General features: G+C 41.0%; 1 protein-coding gene across 1 annotated transcript in view; it reads right to left on the reverse strand.

Moving 5' to 3' along the window:
• The window catches only part of rfc1 (replication factor C (activator 1) 1), a 37,804-nt gene that overhangs the window by 13,621 nt on the left and 3,219 nt on the right, over positions 1-20,964 (reverse strand). The window contains exons 5-22 of the mRNA XM_058384818.1: positions 20,372-20,679; positions 19,834-19,908; positions 19,246-19,323; positions 16,657-17,013; positions 15,551-15,655; positions 14,623-14,802; positions 14,371-14,475; positions 12,891-13,263; positions 12,027-12,139; positions 11,737-11,851; positions 8,624-8,712; positions 8,384-8,521; positions 8,175-8,270; positions 6,649-6,747; positions 6,391-6,545; positions 6,166-6,283; positions 4,980-5,125; positions 1-51 (exon numbers count right to left, since the gene is read on the reverse strand). The exon at positions 1-51 is cut by the window's left edge and continues 163 nt beyond it. Of these exons, the coding sequence (XP_058240801.1) occupies positions 1-51; positions 4,980-5,125; positions 6,166-6,283; positions 6,391-6,545; positions 6,649-6,747; positions 8,175-8,270; positions 8,384-8,521; positions 8,624-8,712; positions 11,737-11,851; positions 12,027-12,139; positions 12,891-13,263; positions 14,371-14,475; positions 14,623-14,802; positions 15,551-15,655; positions 16,657-17,013; positions 19,246-19,323; positions 19,834-19,908; positions 20,372-20,679 (2,701 nt within the window). The remainder of the gene's footprint in view (positions 52-4,979; positions 5,126-6,165; positions 6,284-6,390; positions 6,546-6,648; positions 6,748-8,174; positions 8,271-8,383; positions 8,522-8,623; positions 8,713-11,736; positions 11,852-12,026; positions 12,140-12,890; positions 13,264-14,370; positions 14,476-14,622; positions 14,803-15,550; positions 15,656-16,656; positions 17,014-19,245; positions 19,324-19,833; positions 19,909-20,371; positions 20,680-20,964) is intronic.

The following is a 20,964-nucleotide window of genomic DNA, read 5'->3' on the forward strand; positions in this document are numbered from 1 at the left end:
CGCAGGTAGGGCAGGTAGTCTAGATTTACTGCCTCTTTACTGCTCAGTGTCCTACAGAGAGAGAGAGGAACATGAGTGAGATTACAGAGCTGCACTTCTACACTTCAGGATCATTTGTCAGGGTGTGAAACAGAGATGAAGACTCTGAGTGCATGTAATAAGGTGAAGGTAATCTGATCCTACACAGAGCTAATGGGAGCTCACTGCACTGGGGTCATACTGGGGAATCGTGGGTGACTTCACTCACTGCTTATGGTATTGCAGGAAGTTCTGGCAGGCTGTAGGACAAGGCACCGATAGCACTTGGCACTGCAGAATGTGATCTAGTACACATTACTTGGGATATGTGGAGGCTTTATTACAGATAAATAAAAAGGGGAGATTTAGAAAATGCTAAAACTCTGTGTGAGAAAGTGTATTCCTCTAATCCGATAACAGCCACAAGCTCTGATCAGATCCCAGAGGCTCAGTGGACTTGAGAGGGGATCAGTGGTCTATTTAACCAGCGTCTGTCTGTCTGTCTGTCTATCTATCTACATGTCTGTCTGTCCATCTATTTATCTGTCTGCTTGTCTGTCCATCTATTTATCTGTCTGCTTGTCTGTCCATCTATTTATCTGTCTGCTTGTCCGTCCATCTATTTATCTGTCTGCTTGTCCGTCTGTCCATCTATTTATCTGTCTGCTTGTCTTTCCATCTATTTATCTGTCTGCCCATCTATTTATCTGTCTGCTTGTCTTTCCATCTATTTATCTGTCTGCCTGTCTGTCCATCTATTTATCTGTCTGCCTGTCTGCCCATCTATGTATCTGTCTGCCCATCTATTTATTTGTCTGCCTGTCTGTCCATCTATTTATCTGCCTGCTTGTCTGTCCATCTATTTATCTATCTGCTTGTCTGTCTGTCCATCTATTTATCTGTCTGCTTGTCTGTCTGTCCATCTATTTATCTGTCTGCTTGTCTGTCTGTCCATCTATTTATCTGTCTGCTTGTCTGTCCATCTATTTATCTGTCTGCTTGTCTGTCTGTCCATCTATTTATCTGTCTGCTTGTCTGTCCATCTATTTATCTGTCTGCTTGTCTGTCCATCTATTTATCTGTCTGCTTGTCTGTCTGTCCATCTATTTATCTGTCTGCTTGTCTGTCCATCTATTTATCTGTCTGCTTGTCTGTCCATCTATTTATCTGTCTGCTTGTCTGTCCATCTATTTATCTGTCTGCTTGTCTGTCCATCTATTTATCTGTCTGCTTGTCTGTCCATCTATTTATCTGTCTGCTTGTCTTTCCATCTATTTATCTGTCTGCCTGTCTATCTATTTATCTGTCTGCTTGTCTGTCCATCTATTTATCTGTCTGCTTGTCTGTCCATCTATTTATCTGTCTGCTTGTCTGTCTATCTATTTATCTGTCTGCTTGTCTGCCTGTCCATCTATTTATCTGCCTGCTTGTCTGCCTGTCCATCTATTTATCTGTCTGCTTGTCTGTCTGTCCATCTATTTATCTGTCTGCCCATCTATTTATCTGTCTGCCCATCTATTTATCTGTCTGCCTGTCTGCCCATCTATTTATCTGTCTGCCTGTCTGTCCATCTATTTATCTGTCTGTCCATCTATTTATCTGTCTGCCCATCTATTTATCTGTCTGCCTGTCTGTCCATCTATTTATCTGTCTGTCCATCTATTTATCTGTCTGTCCATCTATTTATCTGTCTGCCTGTCTGTCCATCTATTTATCTGTCTGCCTGTCTGTCCATCTATTTATCCGTCTGCCTGTCTGTCCATCTATTTATCCGTCTGCCTGTCTGTCCATCTATTTATCCGTCTGCCTGTCTGTCCATCTATGTATATGTCTGCCCATCTATTTATCTGTCTGTCTGTCTGTCCATCTATTTATCTGTCTGTCCATCTATTTATCTGTCTACCTGTCTGTCCATCTATTTATCTGTCTGCCTGTCTGTCCATCTATTTATCTGTCTGCCTGTCTGTCCATCTATTTATCTGTCTGCCTGTCTGTCCATCTATTTATCTGTCTGCCTGTCTGTCCATCTATTTATCTGTCTGCCTGTCTGTCCATCCATCTATTTGTCTGCCCATCTATTTATTTGTCTGCCTGTCTGTCCATCTATTTATCTGTCTGCCCATCTATTTATTTGTCTGCCTGTCTGTCCATCTATTTATCTGTCTGCCTGTCTGTCTGCCTATTTATCGGTCTGTCTGTCCGTCCATCTATTTATCTGTCTGTCTGTCTGTCTGTCCGTCCATCTATTTATCTGTCTGTCTGTCTGTCCATCTATTTATCTGTCTGCTTGTCTGTCTATATATTTATCTGTCTGCCTGTCTGTCCATCTATTTATCTGTCTGCCTGTCTGTCCATCTATTTATCTGTCTGTCCATCTATTTATCTGTCTGCCTGTCTGTCCATCTATTTATCTGTCTGCCTGTCTGCCCATCTATTTATCTGTCTGCCTGTCTGCCCATCTATTTATCTGTCTGCCTGTCCGTCCATCTATTTATCTGTCTGCCTGTCTGTCTATATATTTATCTGTCTGTCTGCCTGTCTGTCCATCTATTTACAGGGGTTGGACAATGAAACTGAAACACCTGGTTTTAGACCACAATAATTCATTAGTATGGTGTAGGGCCTCCTTTTGCGGCCAATACAGCATCAATTCATCTTGGGAATGACAGATACAAGTCCTGCACAGTGGCCAGAGGGATTTTGAGCCATTCTTCTTGCAGAATAGTGGCCAGGTCACTACGTGATGCTGGTGGAGGAAAATGTTTCCTGACTCGCTCCTCCAAAACACCCCAAAGTGGCTCAATAATATTTAGATCTGGTGACTGTGCAGGCCATGGGAGATGTTCAACTTCACTTTCATGTTCACCAGTCTTGCTGTGTGTATTGGTGCATTATCATCCTGATACACGGCACCGCCTTCAGGATACAATGTTTGAACCATTGGGTGCACATGGTCCTCCAGAATGGTTCGGTAGTCCTTGGCAGTGACGCGCCCATCTAGCACAAGTATTGGGCCTAGGGAATGCCATGATATTGCAGCCCAAACCATCACTGATCCACCCCCATGCTTCTCTCTGGGCATGCAACAGTCTGGGTGGTACGCTTCTTTGGGGCTTCTCCACACCGTAACTCTCCCGGATGTGGGAACGACAGTGAAGGTGGACTCATCAGAGAACAATACATGTTTCCCAAGATTTTGTTGCTGCTGGCACCATTGAAACCGACGTTTGGCACTGGCACAAGTGACCAAAGGTTTGGCTATAGCAGCCCGGCCATGTACATTGACCCTGTGGAGCTCCCGACAGACAGTTTTGGTGGAAACAGGAGAGTTGAGGTGCACATTTAATTCTGCAGTGAGTTGGGCAGCTGTGGTTTTATGTTTTTTGGATACAATCCGGGTTAGCACCCGGGCATCCCTTTCAGACAGCTTCCTCTTGCATCCACAGTTACTCCTGTTGGATGTGGTTCGTCCTTCTTGGTGGTACGCTGACATTACCCTGGATACCGTGGCTCTTGATACATCACAAAGACTTGCTGTCTTAGTCACAGATGCGCCAGCAAGACATGCACCAACAATTTGTCCTCTTTTGAACTCTGATATGTCACCCATAATGTTGTGTGCATTGCAATATTTTAAGCAAAACTGTGCTGTTACTCTGCTAATTAAACCTTCACACTCTGCTCTTACTGGTGCAATCAATGAAGATTGGCCACCAGGCTGGTCAAATTTAGACATGAAACCTCCAACACTAAATTGGCCAGTGTTTCAGGTTCATTGTCCAACCCCTGTATCTGTCTGCCTGTCTGTCTGTCTGTCTATCTACTTATCTGTCTGCCTGTCTGTCCATCTATTTATCTGTCTGCCTGTCTATCCATCTATTTATCTGTCTGTCCATCTATTTATCTGTCTGCCTGTCTGTCCATCTATTTATCGGTCTTCCTGTCTGTCCATCTATTTATCTGGCTAGCTAGCTGTCTGTCTGTCTGTCTACTTGTTTATGTCTGTCTGCCTGTCTGTCTTTCTTTTACATGATTTTTAAGCCAGTCTTCAGTTTTTTCTCAATTTTGCGTTTGTCCTGTTTATAAAAACTAATGAACATTGATTAAGAAAAAAAAGGAAAGAAAGGAAGAAGTTTGAGCTGGAAAAATCGTTCAAACTGATCTTAAGGCCCGCTTCTGAAACCACGTGTTATTCCATAAAACTGAAAGAGAAAAGAGTTTGTAAAGCATCTAACTTCTACGTTTGTCTGAACGGAGTCTTCAGACCACTTGCTGAATGAATTAAGGACTAAACCATCATGAGGTGTATGACCAGGTGATTTGACCACCTGGTTGTTAGAAATGTTTAATGATATGTGTAACAAGTCAGTTCCTTTTATTACTCGTGTTATAGCAGATACAATCGTTGTTCACTCAGCAGCTGTCTTTTTTTTTCTTCTGAGTTAATAAGTCAAAAAAAAGCAGCTTGTAATGTTACTAAGGAATGAGAAAGAATAACCGCTGCTGTTCTGATGCTACAGCTTTACTCATTAACTCTGTTCAGAAATAAACCTCTTCTTACACAAAACTTGAGAAAGTGTGTGTGTGTGTGTGTGTGAGAGAGTGTGTGTGTGTGTATGTGTTTGTGAGAGAGAGAGAGAGAGAGAGAGTGTGGTTGTGTGTGTGTTTGTGAGAGAGAGAGAGCGTGTGTGATCGTGTGTGTGTGTTTGTGTGAGAGACACAGAGAGAGAGAAAGAGAGTGTGTTTGTGTGAAAGAGAGGGAGACAGAGAGAGAGAGAGAGAGAGAGAGAGAGAGAGAGAGAGTGAGTGTGTGTGTGTGTGTGTGTGAGAGAGAGAGAGAGAGAGAGACAGTGTGTGTGTGTGTGTATGTGAGAGAGAGACAGTGTGTGTGTGTGTGTGTGTGTGTGTGTGTGTGTGTGTGTGTATGTGAGAGAGAGACGGTGTGTGTGTGTAGTACTCACTTCAGACTCATGTGTGAGGACAGCTCCTGTACAATGCGACTGTGTTTGCTGGTGGAAGAGAATTTCCCGAGCCAGCTGGGAAAGGTAGGGAACTGACTCATATAACCTCGCATCAACTCCCCCGGCAGCACGCTGGCATACACTGCCTACATGATACACACACACACACACACACACACACACACACACACACACACACACAGAATAAAAATTAAGAAACGGTTTCAGGACCACAGATCCCTTTATACTAGGCTTTTAATATGGATAAAGACACATACAACACTATAATAGGGATGTATCTGCAGGAAAAATTCAGCTGAATTCTATATGAGATGATGGGCAACATCGAGGTTTACAGCTCTCTGAAGCTGCATTTTGGAAGTTCAGACTCGGGGGGCACCATAGAAGTCCACTATATGGAGAAAAATCCTGAAATGTTTTCCTCAAAAAAAAAAAAAAAAAAAAAAATTTCTTTACGGCTGAAGAAAGAAAGACATCATGGATGACGAGGGGGTGAGGGAATTATCTGTAGAGTTTTGTTCTGGAAGTGAACTTCTCCTTTAAGTGACTTAAACACACCTGGTGTTATAACTACAACTCCTCAGAAGGCCACCCAGGCTACGAAGGACTAGCTGGACTCTATTCACTTTACATGTTTATCCTTTAGAGCTGTTGAGCGGATGTTAGTTCAGATCTGTCCATTACGACTGATGGACTGTGATCATGATTGTTAGCAGAAACGACAGTCCTGGGTGCAGCAGACTTTATGTCTGATTTATTGGTTATTTATTCAGTTATCTGGCTGAGAAAGCGGCTGTAAATATAGCTCATGATACCTGTTCAGAGTCTCACCCGGTGCACATATTGTTCTTATTTATGTGCAGGAATAACCTTTTCAGGTATCCTCAAACTCTGACCAAACAAGCAACCAAAAAAAAAGCTGTTATATAACCCTGGTGCTTACTATAAACAGTCACTTTACAGCTGAGGAGAGGGGTGGAAAAAAAACACAAACAGAAACTAGACATCTTTGAGATGTAATGTAACGGGACATTAGAGCACATTTCACTTGCCCGGAGGGTTAGCTAATGAATTTATGATTAATTATTCTCTTATGATAATAAAGCTTAATCATTATAGCAGTTCATTTCCAAATAAGGAAACAGTGTGAAAGTGTGTGTGTTACCTGTGTGGGCAGCAGAGACCAGACCTGACGAGAGCGGATCTGCCGGTCCACTAAATCTCCGTCGCAGATGCTGTCAGCCGTTTTGCTCAGCAGCACTAAATGGTTCTTTAGGTTACCCCTGACGCACACAAAGACAAATAAAATATTAATTTACGAAGCAAACGTACACAGGAAATCTGAATCACGTTTGTGTGTGTGTGTGTGTGTGTGTTGAGGGTGTCATACCCTGCGGCCGCTGGACGGACGTGTATGTAGTTCTCTTGGACGAACAGCGGTGCCAGGGAGTAATCGTGAAAGAAAAGGTCTGACTTGTCCATCAGCGACATGTGGGCGGTCTCTTCGCCTGTAACAAACACTTTCCTGCACACGTCAAATGGTCCCTACAAACAAACAAACAAACAAACAAGCTTTCAGGACGAGTCAATACTTACAGTGTAGCTGTTGGTACATCCACCATAATACTGTGTGTGTGTGTGTGTGTACCATTTTCATGTCCTTCTTGGCCTTGTTAGCATCGGCTTTCGCCTGGTCATAGGTCATGACCTTGTCTGTGGCTGACCACATACTCAAATTATGCAGCACCTGGATAAAAGTGTATACAGAAAATAAAATCATGTTTGTTAATACTAATCAAATCTTTTTCTCATGGAGCTTTTTATGTTGAGATTTAGAGCACCAGCATAATGATTATTTGCACACAAAGAGTTTTATGATTTCTGATTTAATTTCACGGCCCTGAACATTTGACCTTGGTGTGATTTAGCTTCTGGACCTTTCACGAAAAACACAACACGCATCACAATAATAAGGAGGAATCGAGTAGGACTCGGCGCTGATGGGCGCATGGATGCCTCGGACACTGACATGTCTGGTTTTCTTGTTAGTAGTTTGTATCCCTCCAGTGGCCTTAAAAAAATACTTGAAATAGGAAGGAAGCCATTGAAGAAAAAACTAATTCAGAGATTTAACCTTGCGGTGACCTTGAGCTCGTTTGGACCGATTCCAAAGGGTAAGAAATTTAATAATCTACTGGTTACAGTGCGACTCCAAATATTTAACCCCTCAATCTTGAGACAAGATTGTGCTAACAAGAATTTTTGTGCAGACAGACGACCCAAATACAGCAGGTAGTAAACAGACCCAGTTTTATCTAATACAGTAAATATGGCATTATTTATATAAAACTTTGTTTATTTCTGTTCATGGTCTACTGACTGACAGGATTCTCTATTCATCTCTATTACTATATCAGTATCTGTGTATATGATCCATCATATATGTGGTACATTCTCTTACTGAACACCTGCTCATTCATGCAATGATTCAATCAGCCAATCACGTGGCAGCAGAGCATTGCATACAATCATGCAGATGATGTCAGCTGTCAGAATACAGAAAAATATCTGATCTCATTGGTTTATTTCAGAAAAAGATTTCAGACTGACAGCACAAGGTCTGGACTCCATAGCAGCTTTTATTGGCTAAGGACCGCCCAAAAGGGCATCTGATTGACATGGAAAGCAACCAATCACACATTTAGGTGTGAAAAACAGATAGATCATTTGTTTAAGCAAGTCGGGCAAAATGAACGAGTCTGTGAACTTCAAATCATTTTGAAAATCTAGCGTTTAGCTGATCCTCAGTGTAACAGTTGTAAAAAAGACGGCTTCCTTCTTCCATGAGGGAAGTAAGCGCCACGATGGGTTTGTTTCCAGGTGGACCGTTAAAAAACATGACACACGTCTCCTGGAAATCCTGTAGAATCTGACCACTCAGATGACGGCTTTGAAACTCTAATTTTGTGTACTGTATGCATCAGACGGTCAACGGTTTGTGTGGGTGACGTCTGTCTGAGCCTGAAACTATTTCACGACCACGTCCAGCTCGAGGTTCGATGTCTGTGTATGGATGCGTATGTGACAAATAAAATTTGAATTCCAAACATCTAGTATTCCTCAGCCCTAGCTCTATCTAAGCTCTCTTGACAGAAACACTGCAGTCCAACGAACCTGTCGAACGTCCTGATTGGACGCCAGAATGACTTCGTTGAGGGCCGGAGGCGGGATCTTTAAACCTTCTTTAAAAGCAATGGACATCATGGCCCCCTGATTAATGAGAAAGAAGAGAGGAAGAGTAAAATAAATGCCAATGCCATTTTGTTTCTACAACGATGAACCAAAAACAAACGGATCTGCTGTCCTTGAGAACACTTCGCTACCTTGATCTGCTCCACACGAGGCCGCTGGAACCGCAGGTCGAAGCAGTAGTTGGCGAGTGAGCGGATCTTCGTGTGGTTGCGGTCGTTACACATGCAAATGATGGGGATCTTGGAGCTTTTGATCAGACCGATCATCTCCTGCACGCGTTACACATAAGGCAAATAATAGTAAATGGATCTATACATTAAAAACAATGTTTGTTTGTTTTTAGTAAGTAACAAAAAATAATAACAAAGAACCTGTATTCCTCCTCTGTCCTCATTTCCTGCCATGCCATCCACCTCGTCCATAATGAGAACGTGTTTATTGCTGACCGTCTGAGATGCACCTAAACACACACAGTTCTTTAGTCTTTATCTTCAGTCTAATCCACATCTACTCTACAGAAGCTCAGTTATATATATATATATATATATATATATATATATATATATATATATATATATATATATATTTTAATTTTAGCTTTCTTAAAGATAATTCTTAATGTTGAGCTTTTTTCCCCTATCAAGAACTGAAATGAAAGTGAGAGACAAGCCTTTATCTAAGCACTGGAGTGACTACTGTTATATTACCATACACTCAGCAGCTACCTTAACATAAATACCTCATGCAATTCATTCAATTATCCAATCAGCCAATCATAGGGCAGCAGCACAAAGCATGAAATCAGGCAGAATAGGAAATTACTAAAACAAAAAATGGAGAAAAAAAAGGAATGTTATAAAATCTAGTTTTAATGAGTCTTTTGTAGCGTAAGCTTCCTGTTCTTGACTGACAGGAGTGGAACCTGATGTGGTCGTCTGCTCCCGAAGCCCAGCCAGATCTTTCCGAGATGCTTTTCTGCACATCATGGCTACACAGAGCGGTTATTCAGTCTCTCCTGGATTTCAGGATATTTGTGATCACAGAAATGATCCTAAAATCAAGTCAACTCTGTGATATTTGGAGCAGCTTGCAATTTTTTTTTTTTTTAAATCACAGCAGATTTTCTGCAAATTTTGGACAAGCCACTTCATGTGACATCACGAAGCCGAAGCCCTCTTCCATTCACGTGTGTGGAACATGTTTAGGAGTTTAAAAGAAGAATAATGAGATTGCAATTTCATGAATTCAAGTAGTTTTACATAAAACATGTAAAAAAAGAACCAAAAACATTGGAAAAATCTGCTGCAAGAACAAGCATTTTCAGCTGCAACAATCATAAATGTCCAATTATTAGAGTAACCTAAGACTTGTGCTCAGCTGGAACCAGTCTGGCCTTCCTCTGACCTCTTTCATCGACACAGTGTTCCTCCTACTGAACTGCTGCTTAGTGATTTTAATGAAAATCCCTGCAGTTTCTGAAATATTTAAAGCCCTATGGTGCTTTGAACCATGAGACACACGTAACAGATTTCCTGATCCTGATGTTTGATGTGAACATTAGCTGCAGGTCTTGGGTCTGGATCTGCAGGATATTATGAACTGTACTGCTGCTGCCACATGATCGCACAAGTGAGCAGGCGTTCCTAATAAAGTGGTCAGTGAATGTAGTTTGTCTGATATTGGAAATGACCTACATGTCAAAGTTTCAGATTTTCTGGTTTTGGTATAAAATGTATTAAAAGACATGACAATAAAAGGAAAAAAACACAATGCACTTGGATTAAAAATGAAAAATAAAACAGAGCATGCATTTCATAACCATCACATTTAATCTGTTTTGCTTGCAGCAGGCTGTACTACATCTTTATAAAACATGCAGCTGGACTGTACACTGGTTAATGACGCAAGTCATAAAACTGCCTTGAGACTTCCATTAGAGATTAGATTTTGAGTAAACACATATCCTGTTCTTTTATTTCCCCCAGAATGAGGAAACGTGTAGAAATGTCTCTGGAATAATTACACATACGCTATCAGTGTTTTTCAGGGAAAAAATATATTGCAGTGTCGCTTTAAAGGGTCCAAGACTTGTTGGAAAATCGGGCATTTGTTTGAAATCTCTCCGTCTATTGATTAGAGCAGCGGTTGTCAAAAGGGTTTACTTTTCACACTGAGCTTAACCCTGGAATATCATCGATTTGAACCCTGCTTTAAACCTCGGATAGAGGAACGTTTCACATGGTAATTTAGAAGCACTGCTTTTATTTTGAAGAGGTTATAAAACTCTACTCTGAAGCAGCACTGTTTGTGATGTTGACTCCACGGTGCGGTGCTACAGTGTGAAACGATGAGGTGTTAGACAACAGAAACAATCAGAAAGTGAACAGAGCTTCAGTCTGATATCATGAGCTTTGTACAGACACAAAGTAAACAGCAGCTCCAGCGTTTGAGGGTAAAAAATAAAAGACGGAAATCACGGGAATTAGTGTGAAGAGGAGACGGTTTTATATTTACAGTAATGCTGAGTTCAGTACAAACCCAGTCAGAAATAATAATGAAAAGGATCCGACTGAAAAATTAGCAGAAGTTAGATACCGACAAACGCCTGCACAGACTACACAACAAACTTAACAAGGCCAAAAAAAACATTACAAAATGGTGTGAAAGAGAATATCTGCTTTTTCATTTTTTTTAATTTTAGCCTGAATTCTTAAAGATATCCAAATGTTGAGCCTTTTTTTTCCCCTCGACGATGCAAAAGCTGTTATTTAAATCAGTCGCATGCTGTATCGATCCCATCACGGCTGCTGATGGCACAAATATGCAAATTAGAAGAAGGTTAATCCAGGGTTTAGGAACGTACAGTGTGAAACATCAGATTATGAAGAAGTCAGGATTAACCGTTAACCCCGGGTAAAGTATGAGCAGTGTGAAACGTCAAACCATAAATCCCCAGGATCTCCTTTACTCTGGGTTTATATTCACCCGGGAATCTGGGAATTTTACATTTAGCTAACCCTCTATTCTAATTATTAATGATTATTAAAGCGATTGTGTTTAATATTGAATTCTCACACTGATCAGTCAGCTTGGAGCTGATGTGTTCAACTAGTGGAAAGTTAAAGCTTCTACAAACATTTGTATGAAGTAAAGCTGTATCCTGAAGGCTGAAGCGTTTATTTTACACTTGAAGTGACTGAAAATGTTTGAGGACCCCTGGATTACAAATTAGTGTAGAAATGTGATCATATATTATTATGGCTTCCCTATAATATGGTGCATCATAAATTACAGCATGGACGATATAGATGATATGACAGAAAGAGTTGGCTTTAATTAGCTAGTCAGAGATTTTAGTGCTTTTTTTCGGGGGTTAATAATTATTCATAATTAGCTTTTAACAAAATAAAAAGGTTATAGTATTATATATATATGATTAGCTTTTATATATCTGATCAGTCTTTAGTGCGAGTGGTTGAAGTACCTGTGTAGAAATTCTTAATGCTCGTGTTATTGAGAGACTCAGCGATGACTTCTTTCAGACTGTTCTTGCTGCGGGTGCAGCTGGCGTTCATCTCCACGTAACTGTAACCCAACTCCTACACACACACACACACACACACACACACACACACACACAGCTCAGAATCCTACTGGCAGTGTATCTACGTCTATATCACAGCCATCCAAAAGCTGGAATGCTGGTGGTCTGATAAATGAATTATTACACCACAGCGCTGTTGCAAAGGGGTTGGTGTAATATAGACGACTGACCTCACACACAAGAGCAGCGGTGGTGGTCTTCCCTACACCAGGAGGTCCAGAGAGCAAAGCAGCTTTAAACCCAGTACCATCATTCTTACCTCCGAACTTCCCGAACCGAGCAGCTGCAGAGGGAAGGAGAACATGAGAGAACGTGAGAAGAACAGACCCAAAGACAGAAACACACACGTGCATGTTTAAAAAAAAATGACAGATTTCAGTAGCTAATCAGGGCTTTTTTTTTCTTTTCTTTTATCTTATCACTGGTTTAAAGGTTTATAATACTTAAACAGTTGGAGATGAATAAGATTAGAGCCTCTGCCCCATTTACACCCATGTACACAAAGCTCTTTAGCTAATATTGTGTTGTTCCCCCTTTTGCTGCCAAAACAGATCCGTCCTGCACTGTGTATACTGACCCCTTTCTATCAGAACCAGCATTAACTTCTTCAGCAATTTGAGCAACAGTAGCTCGTCTGTTGGATTGGATCACACGGGCCAGCCTTCACTCCCCACGTGCATCAGTGCGCCTTGGCTGCCCATGACCCTGTCGCTGGTTCACTACTGTTCCTTCCTTGGACCACTTTTGATAGATACTGACCACTGCACAACAGGGAACACTCCACAAGAGCTGCAGTTTTGGAGATGCTCTGATCCAGTGGTCTAGCCATCACAATTTAGCCCTCACTCAAATCCACTCAACACATCAACTTTGAGGACAAAATGTTGACTTGCTGCCTAATATATCCCACCCACTAACAGGTGCCATGATAAGGAGATAATCAGCATTATTCACTTCACCTCTCAGTGCTCATAATGTTATGCATAAGTGTATCAGCACATGCTTTCTGCAGTCACATGTCCATGCTGACTCACCTGCAGGTTTTGCATTGCCGCTGTGATTTTTATGCCAGTCCTTTAACCATCTCAGGAGTTTATTGGCACAGCTCTGCTCCCCCTGCTGCCCTATCAGATTCTTCAGAGCGCGAGGACGGTACTTATCCACCCACAGCAAGCTGCTGCCGTCCTCCGTGCTTTTTCCCGCATCGAATTCCAGCGTCTTCCTGACCTCGGAAGAAGGGCCTTGGCGGGTAGCTCTGGATTTTCCGGGGGTTGAAGAGGAAGAAGGTTGACGTTTCGCCGGCGAGGGACTGCTCTTGCTTGCGGAGCGTTTTTGGGGTGTGACTTTGCGCCCTGTAGGGGTGCGTTGGCCTTTAGAGTCTGGGGTCCTCGATTTGGTGGCTTTATTCTGAAAGAGGGAAAGGTGGAAAGCTTTTAACGGAGAATTATGATGTCATGACGTCGTATATTCTACCGCAATGACCAAAAAACAGTGTGTGATTTAAATGCAAGCAGGTAGGTGGTGGGCCAGGGGTGTCCTATCTTATCTGGAGAGGGCCAGTATGGGTGCAGGTTCCACCTTTTTAATCTGGGTTCTTGATCGGAAGATCAGGGTTCAAGCCCCAGCACTGCCAAGCTGCCACTGCTGGGCAATGGAGCAAGGCCCTTAACCCTCTCTACTCCAGAGGAACTGTATCATAGCTGCCCCTGCGCTCTGACCCCAACTTCCTTAGCTGGGATACACAAAGAAAAGAATTCCACTATGCTGTAATGTATGTCTGGTTATAATAAAGACAGCTTCTTCCTCTCAGTAGTCTCAGGTGTGACTTCTGCTTGAACCTGAACTGAGACAGCACTTTCAGTATAAGACCGGACACCACTGGCCTGCGACATGTGACCATATGATATTGCTGTTAGGATAAATGAGACACATACACTTTTCTGAGATAGTACAGTATCTTCAGGCATCATGATACATGACCCATATCACATCACCCACCACTTCACAGTATTCTGACAGTATTCTAATACTTATATCTAGTATGTGTTTGCCAATGTTTGAGTCAATTTCTATAACAGTGTAATTACCGGTGAAACTTGGCGAGGAAACAACTGTTTACAGCTGCAATCACGTGATAAACACTTCGATCACTCTTATACTAAAAATCCACAGACATCTAACTGATGGAGATATAAGGAGAGAAAAGATCTGAGAGTGCTTAACTCTCAAACAGAAGCTTATCTGAACCTCCCTGACACTCTGACATCACTTCAGAGAATTGTATTCTGCACAAATCAAGCAATTTGGAGTGAGCAGTGCTGAATAATTAACTGGCAGCCTCCTGTGGGTCATTTCAAAAAATGAAACTGACCACATTTGGCTGGAAGGTTGAATAATTACGCATAATTATTCATTTATTTGCTAATAAGCCTGTTTATCATTGGCAAAGAGGTTCTGCAGTGATGAATAATACATTTTCATTGTGTGTGTGTGTGTGTGTGTGTGTGGTCAAACCTCAGCTTCTGCAGCAATCTCGTATTTGGACTTTTTGCCTGGTTTGGTTCGGATCAAATCCAGTAACTCGTCCTCGTTTATGATCTTGGTGCCAAAACTCTGTGCCTGAGAAGCAGATCAACATAAACACATCGAGTTTTATTTCAGAAACATTAATAATCATCAAACCAGGCAGAGGAAGAAAAAGCAGGAGCGTGTGAGGATAACAATGTTACAGAAAAGCCAGAGATGAAGACGAGAAGAATTAAAGACCTTCTCGGTCTTGGAGACTCCGCTGTCTCGTCCCAGCACCAGGTATGTGGTTTTTCGGCTCACGTTTCCTGTCACTTTCCCGCCGTAGCGTTCTATTAGCGACTTCGCATCGTCCCTCTCCATAGACTCCAAAACGCCCGTTAACACAAACACACAGCCTTCAAGGCAGTTCTCTTCTCCCTAAACCACACACACACCAAGAGAAAATCAACATCCACACATAAAGACACTATAAGGCAAAAGAGAATTGATTAAAAACAGTTTGCAGGATATTTACAAGCTGCTACAATGCTGGACTTCCACCATCTCTGTGCTCTGTGTCAGTATTAATGAAGATGTGGATTAATAAAGATCGTTGTCTTGTGTTCTTTGCAGATATTATAAGATGCTAACATGATCCACGTGCCCCTTTCAGACTGAACCGTCACTTAGAATTAATACAACGTTCTATAATGAAAAACGTTCATGATGGGAGTGGCCTCTTCCAGGCTGACTCCGCCCCCAACTACAGGCTTGCTGAATAGTGTGATGAAGAGGAATGTGATGTATTATGCCATGACGTTCAGTCACTAGATATCAGTCTGAAGGGGTATTTATGAGATATTGTGGACACTGACTAAAAGAATATCTTTTGGAGTTTAATCCAGTCCCAGAGACATGGAAAATCTGTGCTGAGGAGCAGCTGTTTTGGTGTATCATGTTGGCTCAAATGTTCCATTATATTTTTATAGCATTTTTAATTGCTGGCTCATATGTTACTATTGCATATTACCTTGAACAAGCTGAGTGCTGAAACCCGTGACCCGAAAGCATTAAATTAAATTAATTAAATCACAGCATCTCTTGCAGCTCAATTTCTTCTGAATTTGTTTTAGTTTTCTTTTAGCTGCAAACCCAATGTGGCCATGCATGTGTTTGTTTATATTACCTGTGGGATCTGTTTCGAGCCCAGAGCGCGAGGTCCTTCTCGGTTCAGGAAGTTTCGATACGCTGCAGAATTCACGCGCTTCTTCTCCGCGTCGTCTGGACTGGTCTGTCGAGAGAAACGTGACATTAAGAACTACCATTCATGAATAAGCGCTCTTAAGTGGACTCTTTAGACGGGCGTGTCCGCATTTAGTCTCCGAGGTCTCCGGAGCTCACGTTTCAGTAAGAGCATTTAGCGTGGCATTTACACTCGCAGCTTGAAAGATCTTCCGCGGATTACTGCGAGTTATATATTGTATGATATGCTGTTATAGCGACATCTTCGAGGATAAGTATTCTCAAGCTTTGTGATTCGTTCGTACTCTGATACGTTTACATTTCTAGCTAGTTGTTCTGTTTTGACTGATGTTAACGCAATGTGTGTGATTCTTTAGAACTATAACCGTCACTGATTTCCTCTCATGTGACCGGAGAGAATCAGTGTGAAGGACACTTGTTTCAGATCTCGCACTGAGAGGACACACTGTGAGAAGTGAATAGTTGATGCACTGGTACAAAGTGGGAACAAACTGTGGGACTCAATGGCTTGAACAAACAAATGATGACACTTCAAGTGACAACTGCAGACTCTTGTATTAAAAGTGACACACACACACACCTATAGCTGTGCTCGCTAGTTTGAAATAACCATAAGTGTTTACTACTACCACTGTGTGCTATCAGAGTTTACTATACAGGAAGCTGCTGAGATTTTCACTGATTTTCACGTGTAAGCAGTGCAGCGTCCACACGGTCCGTTCAGAAAGAATAATCTGTGTGAAATTCCATATAAATGCTGGACCAAATATGTAAACAGTGTGAAAGACATAATAGTAAGTTAGTAGTAACTAGTTATCATAAACTCAGCTTTATAAAATGAGTTCATTTACAGTAAATTGCTTTCATGCTTTTTATGCTTTAGAGTGTGATTTTTTTAAATAAATAAATTAATTAATTAATTAATTTAAAAAAAATCCAGACCAATTAACTTGTTTTTATGTACATTTTAAGATTTTTATTATTATTATTATTATTGTTATTCCTTCCCTTTCTCTGATTAGCTTTTACCTCTGGTTTTGTAGGAGACGTCTTGGTACTTCCTCCTCCACTCCTGGGTGTGGATATGCGTTTAGTGCTTCCTGCAGAAACGCCCGATTTGGGCGTGGCCGCTGTCTCAGATGAAGCTTGTGTGATTGGCTCTTTCTTCGGGGAGATGACCAGTTTGCTTTTCTTCTCCTCCTTCTTCTCGCTCTTCCGCCATTCCTCCTCTTCGTCGGCTTTCCTCTTCATCAGTGCCAGTTTGGAACTGGCCTTGACTGGACTCTTCTTAGGTGAAGGCTTCTTAGGTGAAGGCTTCTTCGGGGAAGGTTTGGTTTCTGCACCGTTCGCTCGAGAGCTGGTCTTTGAAGGCGAGTCCACACGAGCCTGGGGGAAAAAAAAAAGAAATGTTACAGACTTCAGAAAAATAATCTGAAAAAAATTAGGGATCCCAACATCCTGCTCCAAACTACAACCAACTTCAAAAATAGATTTTCCACATTATTATACCACAGCGCTGATGAAGGCTCAGGGCTAATTGGTCAGAAAGCAAAAAAATATAGATTTTTTTAAAATAATGTACTGATTTTCTGTAATGGAAAATAACAGGTTGTGAGGAAACGCCTTTTCGTAGCTATTATTGCATAACAGGAAGTAACTTGCTCTAAAAAAAACATTAAATGCAACTATAGATGCCTGAAAATAGTAAAATAAATAGTCATGCAAAAACAAAAAACAACGTAAATGTTGACAGGTTTCTGTGGCATAAGAGGAATAAAACACTTCAGAACATGAAGCCATAGAGAAAAAAATATACCATTTTAACACGCAAGAGTAAAAACTTGCAAATGTTACGAGTGAGAAGGAAAAAATTTATTCTAATAAAATTAATTCTATCCTTTAAACATGCAGCAGTTAACACTAATAAAGCCATGCTTTCTTTCTATTTTAAATACCAAATATTTCTAATTATAACAGACGTAGTGCACAAAGTTTCGATTTCACTTTCATTTCGTGCAAATTTGATGAAAATGACTGTGGGAAAGTAATAGAAATAAAACAATAAATAAATAGTAAATAAATAAAATAAATTGCGCTGAACAGAAACTGAATCAATGATTCAGAGAAAATATTCAATTTAGGATAAATGAATGTTGAACTACAAGTGTGGTGTTGAGTTGAGGAAGATATTTTTTCCCCTCAGAAAGACTTTTTGCATTTAAAGGAAGGATGTGCGTCTTTCAGGTCAGGCTAAAAATATATTACTCTCACTACACACTCTACATCTGGATTAATAAAGTGGTTACAGATCATTTATTAAACGGTTAAACACTGGAAGTGTAAAAGTAATGCAATCTTGTATTGCTCACACAAACATTATGTTAATAATACACCAGCAATTTAGGGGGCCAAGCACCCCAACTTAATGAGCCGCACATTCGCAGACAAGCTACGATTGTTGCTCAAGTGATCACAGGAAAAACAGAGCCATCACTTAATACATAAACATAAATTCACAGAGGTCTGGATGAACAAATGGGCAGCAGAGTGGCATTGCTGCCAAAGCTACTGCTACGACCAATTAGACAGATGTGAGCCAAAGCTGGTGAACACTGGACACAATTTGGAGGAGGGGCAGTTACAAGTAAGCATTTTTAACATGTTATTGTAATTCTTTTTACCAGTAAGTAACGCTGACATGAAATGTGTTTCATGGCCTCAGAGCATGCTTCCTATAAAGTTTTTTGCAAGTGTGCAAAGTTTTTCTGAGACAGCCTCACTTCCTGTTTGGGGGCTTTGCTGTCAGATTCATTTCTCCATTACAGGCAGATCGTTTTTGAGCAGTGAATATTCTTTTGATAAGCTTTGTTCAGGTTGGACTGACGATGATGTTTGCCAAATTTGGTGTTGATTCGACAGAATATGTTGGAGCAGGAGCGAAAAAATAGTTTCTATCACTTTAACAAATTGTGTTAAATTAACAGTTCAGTTTTTCCCTATACTTACATTATATATGTTATATTCCTATTCCATGCTGAAGTGACCACACACCAACATGTGAAATTCAAGTGCAAATTATGTCCAAAAATCAGTAAAAAAATTTGGACTACATGATCTTCAGGCACAATGATTTGGCCATAATGGGCTAAAGAACCAGTGAGGAAATGATGCTGTATTTCAGCAACAAAGTGTGTCCTGATGATGTCTACCAAGTTCTGGGTTTTCCTGTTTGCCGGCTTCGCTGTCAGAATTTGTGGCCAGCTACAGGCAAACTGTCTGAAGTATTCATAATTCTTGAGGGTTTTCTTTCTGAAGATGATGTGTGGTGATGAATGGACAAAATTTGGAGTAGTGAAAATAACTGACACCAAAATCCAAGATGGCTTATGACCATGAACTGTTTCCAGATTAGTCCCAAATTTGACCTGATGGTGACGCTACAGCATTAGCAGTATTCGGCCCAAATTGGGTCAGAATGTTCCTTAGATTCTCCACGACCATTGTTCCAAGTTCTTTCCTAAGATGGCTGCAACAGCATCCCGTAGCCAGAAGAAGAATTTGAAGATGATAACAGGTCACAGTTGGTTCTTGGCCTCCTAAAGCAGCCACTTGACTTACCTTTTTAGGCTGAGGAGCTTCATCTAACATGGCCAGGGTTCGAGCAAACTCCTCATCTTCATGAATCTGCTTCTCCAGCTAACACACACACACACACGTTAAGACTTAAAACAGATACTACACTTCTGCAGTCTGCCAAATATTTCCAGACAGTAAATCTAAAATCAATAACAGAGTTGATTAAACAGAGCTATTGTTCAAATACATAAAATAAAAGATTATATCATCTATAAAATAAGCTGTTTTCATCTCAGTTAGTTTTCTAAAATCAACCAGAAATCCTGTGGAGATCTTGGGAGTCTCAAACCACTGTGTAGGGAACCAAAGTCTCAGTTTTTTACTATGTAAATATGTGAACATTTCTAATCACTCAGAAAGCTCTGTAGGCAGCCGGACAGAACAAACCTGAACAGAACAAGACAGAAGAGCTGTTCTGGTGTGTATTTAACCCTGAAACATAATTACTGCTGGACGACATCCAGCATTCATCTCACACGGGTCCACAGATCTAACCTGCGACTCCACATGGTGACTGTGTACTGATTCACTGGATATCGACAGGTGATCAGACGAGCGTATAGAACTCACCTCCATGTCCTCGTCCATCTGTAGCTGTTTAGCGATGGCGGCATCGTCGTGCGTTTCCTCAGGATCTTGTGTGGGCTGAAAGAGACACGGAGTTCATCGGTTTATATGGACCGAGATACATATATGGAACTCCAAAACACTGAGAGTGCAGCAAAACACACCGAACTGTATGAACCTGACTACTACAGCACTGTTTTATTTTATGTTTTATTTTATTATTATCAGCCCTCTGATTCATGTGTATTGATCATGAGAATGTGTCTTCATGGGTAGGAAATTAAAATAAGAATCAATTAAATTCAAGTACCAATGTATAAAAAAACAATTAAAAATTATTACAATAATAAAATAAATTAAATAAAAATAAAATGGAATAAAATATCATTATCATTACTAATAATAATAATAATAATAATAATAATAATAACTTTTTCTGGCTACAAAAAAACCTCTAAAATCCTGATTCTTCATCGATTTCTATTCACACAACTGAACAGAGGCTGAATGAGGGACTCTGTAGCTCTGCTGATCTACTCACTGCTTTCCTCTTGGTGCTCGTGCTGGCCACTAGCTTCTTATCTGATCTCTTGGCCGCTGTGTTGCCGAAGTAATCAAACACGGATGTGGGGGTGTGTTTGGGTGCGGTCGGCTTCGGTGGAGACTTCGGACTGAGCGCGTTCTTCTTCGCCGCTACCTTCTCTGCCTTTGGGCTTGGGGATTGAACAGGTGGCGTTTTTACCTGCTTCGCTTTCATCTCCTTCGAGCCCAAGTCCTTCTTGTCTTTGCTGCAGCCGTTCTGTTTGAGCTTGGAGGGCTTTTTCAGAGACAGAAAGGCTTCGTCCGAGTCTGGAACGACAGAACAGAGAGAGCTGGTCAGTGGAGACGAGGTTCTGCATCCTGGTCTACAGACTTGAGTGTGAGTGCAGAAGTGGAAACATCATCAGTCAGAGAGGAAAAACTACACTAACATTCCCTGCTTGTTAAATATTTGGACAGTGTTGTTTGCTGTTTATCACAGTGTTCTGGATCTGAAATGAAATGATGTACACAAAGGTGTACGAATTGAAGCACTTTTGATATGTGAACCAACACAGAATTAAAAATTTTTAATACTTGGTTACACTCGCTGGC

This window comes from Hemibagrus wyckioides, linkage group LG29 (genome assembly GCF_019097595.1).
Source record: "Hemibagrus wyckioides isolate EC202008001 linkage group LG29, SWU_Hwy_1.0, whole genome shotgun sequence".
Lineage (NCBI taxonomy): Eukaryota > Metazoa > Chordata > Actinopteri > Siluriformes > Bagridae > Hemibagrus > Hemibagrus wyckioides.